The sequence below is a fragment of the Seriola lalandi genome, unplaced genomic scaffold (assembly GCF_002814215.2).
Source record: "Seriola lalandi dorsalis isolate HSWRI2012SDOR001 ecotype SW California unplaced genomic scaffold, Sedor1 jcf7180002043884, whole genome shotgun sequence".
Lineage (NCBI taxonomy): Eukaryota > Metazoa > Chordata > Actinopteri > Carangiformes > Carangidae > Seriola > Seriola lalandi.
The window spans coordinates 1-1159 of NW_019514452.1; the positions used below are offsets into that span (position 1 = coordinate 1).

The following is a 1159-nucleotide window of genomic DNA, read 5'->3' on the forward strand; positions in this document are numbered from 1 at the left end:
GCAGCTATTTTGTTAAATGATTAATCATCTAACTCATTTTTCAAGCAAAAAAGACAAAGGTGGTGAGCATTTGGTGCTTTTCTGTCTCATGTTATAGTAAATGAAACATTATTGAATATTTTCATGTTTTGGTTTTGAACTGCTGACAAAACAAACAATATGAGACATCACTCTGCGCTTTAGAAAATTGTGATAGGCATTTTTCACTATTTCCTGATAGAGACAACATAATTGCAGCTCATGTTCTGTCAGGTTTTGGCTTCTGAAATAGGATGGTTTTTGTGTGTCAGTAGGTTTCTCTCAACATGACATCACGTGTAGGTCCTAGAGCTGAGGGTACCAATGGTACTAACTTTAAACACAGAGAAAAGGTGGCGCCACACTACCAAATGAGGCAAGTAAATTTGATCTGTTTCTGATGTTGCTCATTAAATGTAAATTTTATCTACAAATAGCAGATATATGTTCAAGGATTTCCAACACACCCTGACATTCTGCTTTCTATTTTGCAGTGCTTCTCTGAAGTCAGAGGTGCGGAAGTTAAACTTGGTCCACCTTCTGATCTGGCTGCTGGTTGCTGCACAGGTGACTGTCAGCCACCTCAACCTAGTGTCACATGACACAGTGTCCATGCCATACCAGTGGGAGTACCCCTACTTGCTCAGTCTCCTTCCTCTGCTCTGCAGCAGTCTGTCACTTCCAAAGAACAATATCAGTTACCTGGTCATATCCATGATCAGCGCAGGGCTGTTCACTGTAGCACCTCTTATTTATGGTGGAATGGAGATGTTTCCTGTAGCACAGCAGCTCTACCGCCATGGAAAGGCCTACCGCTTCATTTTTGGCTTTTCTGCAGTGACAGTTATGTACCTCATCATGGTGGTTGCTGTTCAAGTGCACGCCTGGCAGTTATATTACATGAAAAAACTGTTAGACTCATGGTTCAGTGCCACAGAGGAGAAGAAGAAGAAATAATGGAGTGAAGAAAGCTGTGACTGGGCAGAACTGTGTTTTTTAATTTAAAAATTAGTTATGAGACTTATTCATGTCTATTTATTCAGTTATCAATATCAAAACATACCGTAGAAACCAGTGTTCTCTCACAGATAGATATAAGATGGAGTAAGATGTATAATTTATGCTGAAACCTGTTTTTTTT

General features: G+C 39.7%; 1 protein-coding gene across 1 annotated transcript; it reads left to right on the top strand.

The window, feature by feature from the left end:
• Window positions 1-291: 291 nt before the first annotated feature.
• Window positions 292-1153, top strand: LOC111648605 (protein jagunal homolog 1-A-like). Its single transcript, XM_023398402.1, has 2 exons — window positions 292-394; window positions 513-1153. Exons 1-2 carry the CDS (start codon window positions 306-308, stop codon window positions 973-975), a joined length of 552 nt encoding a protein of 183 aa, XP_023254170.1. The 5' UTR covers window positions 292-305; the 3' UTR covers window positions 976-1153.
• The last annotated feature ends 6 nt before the right edge of the window (window positions 1154-1159 follow it).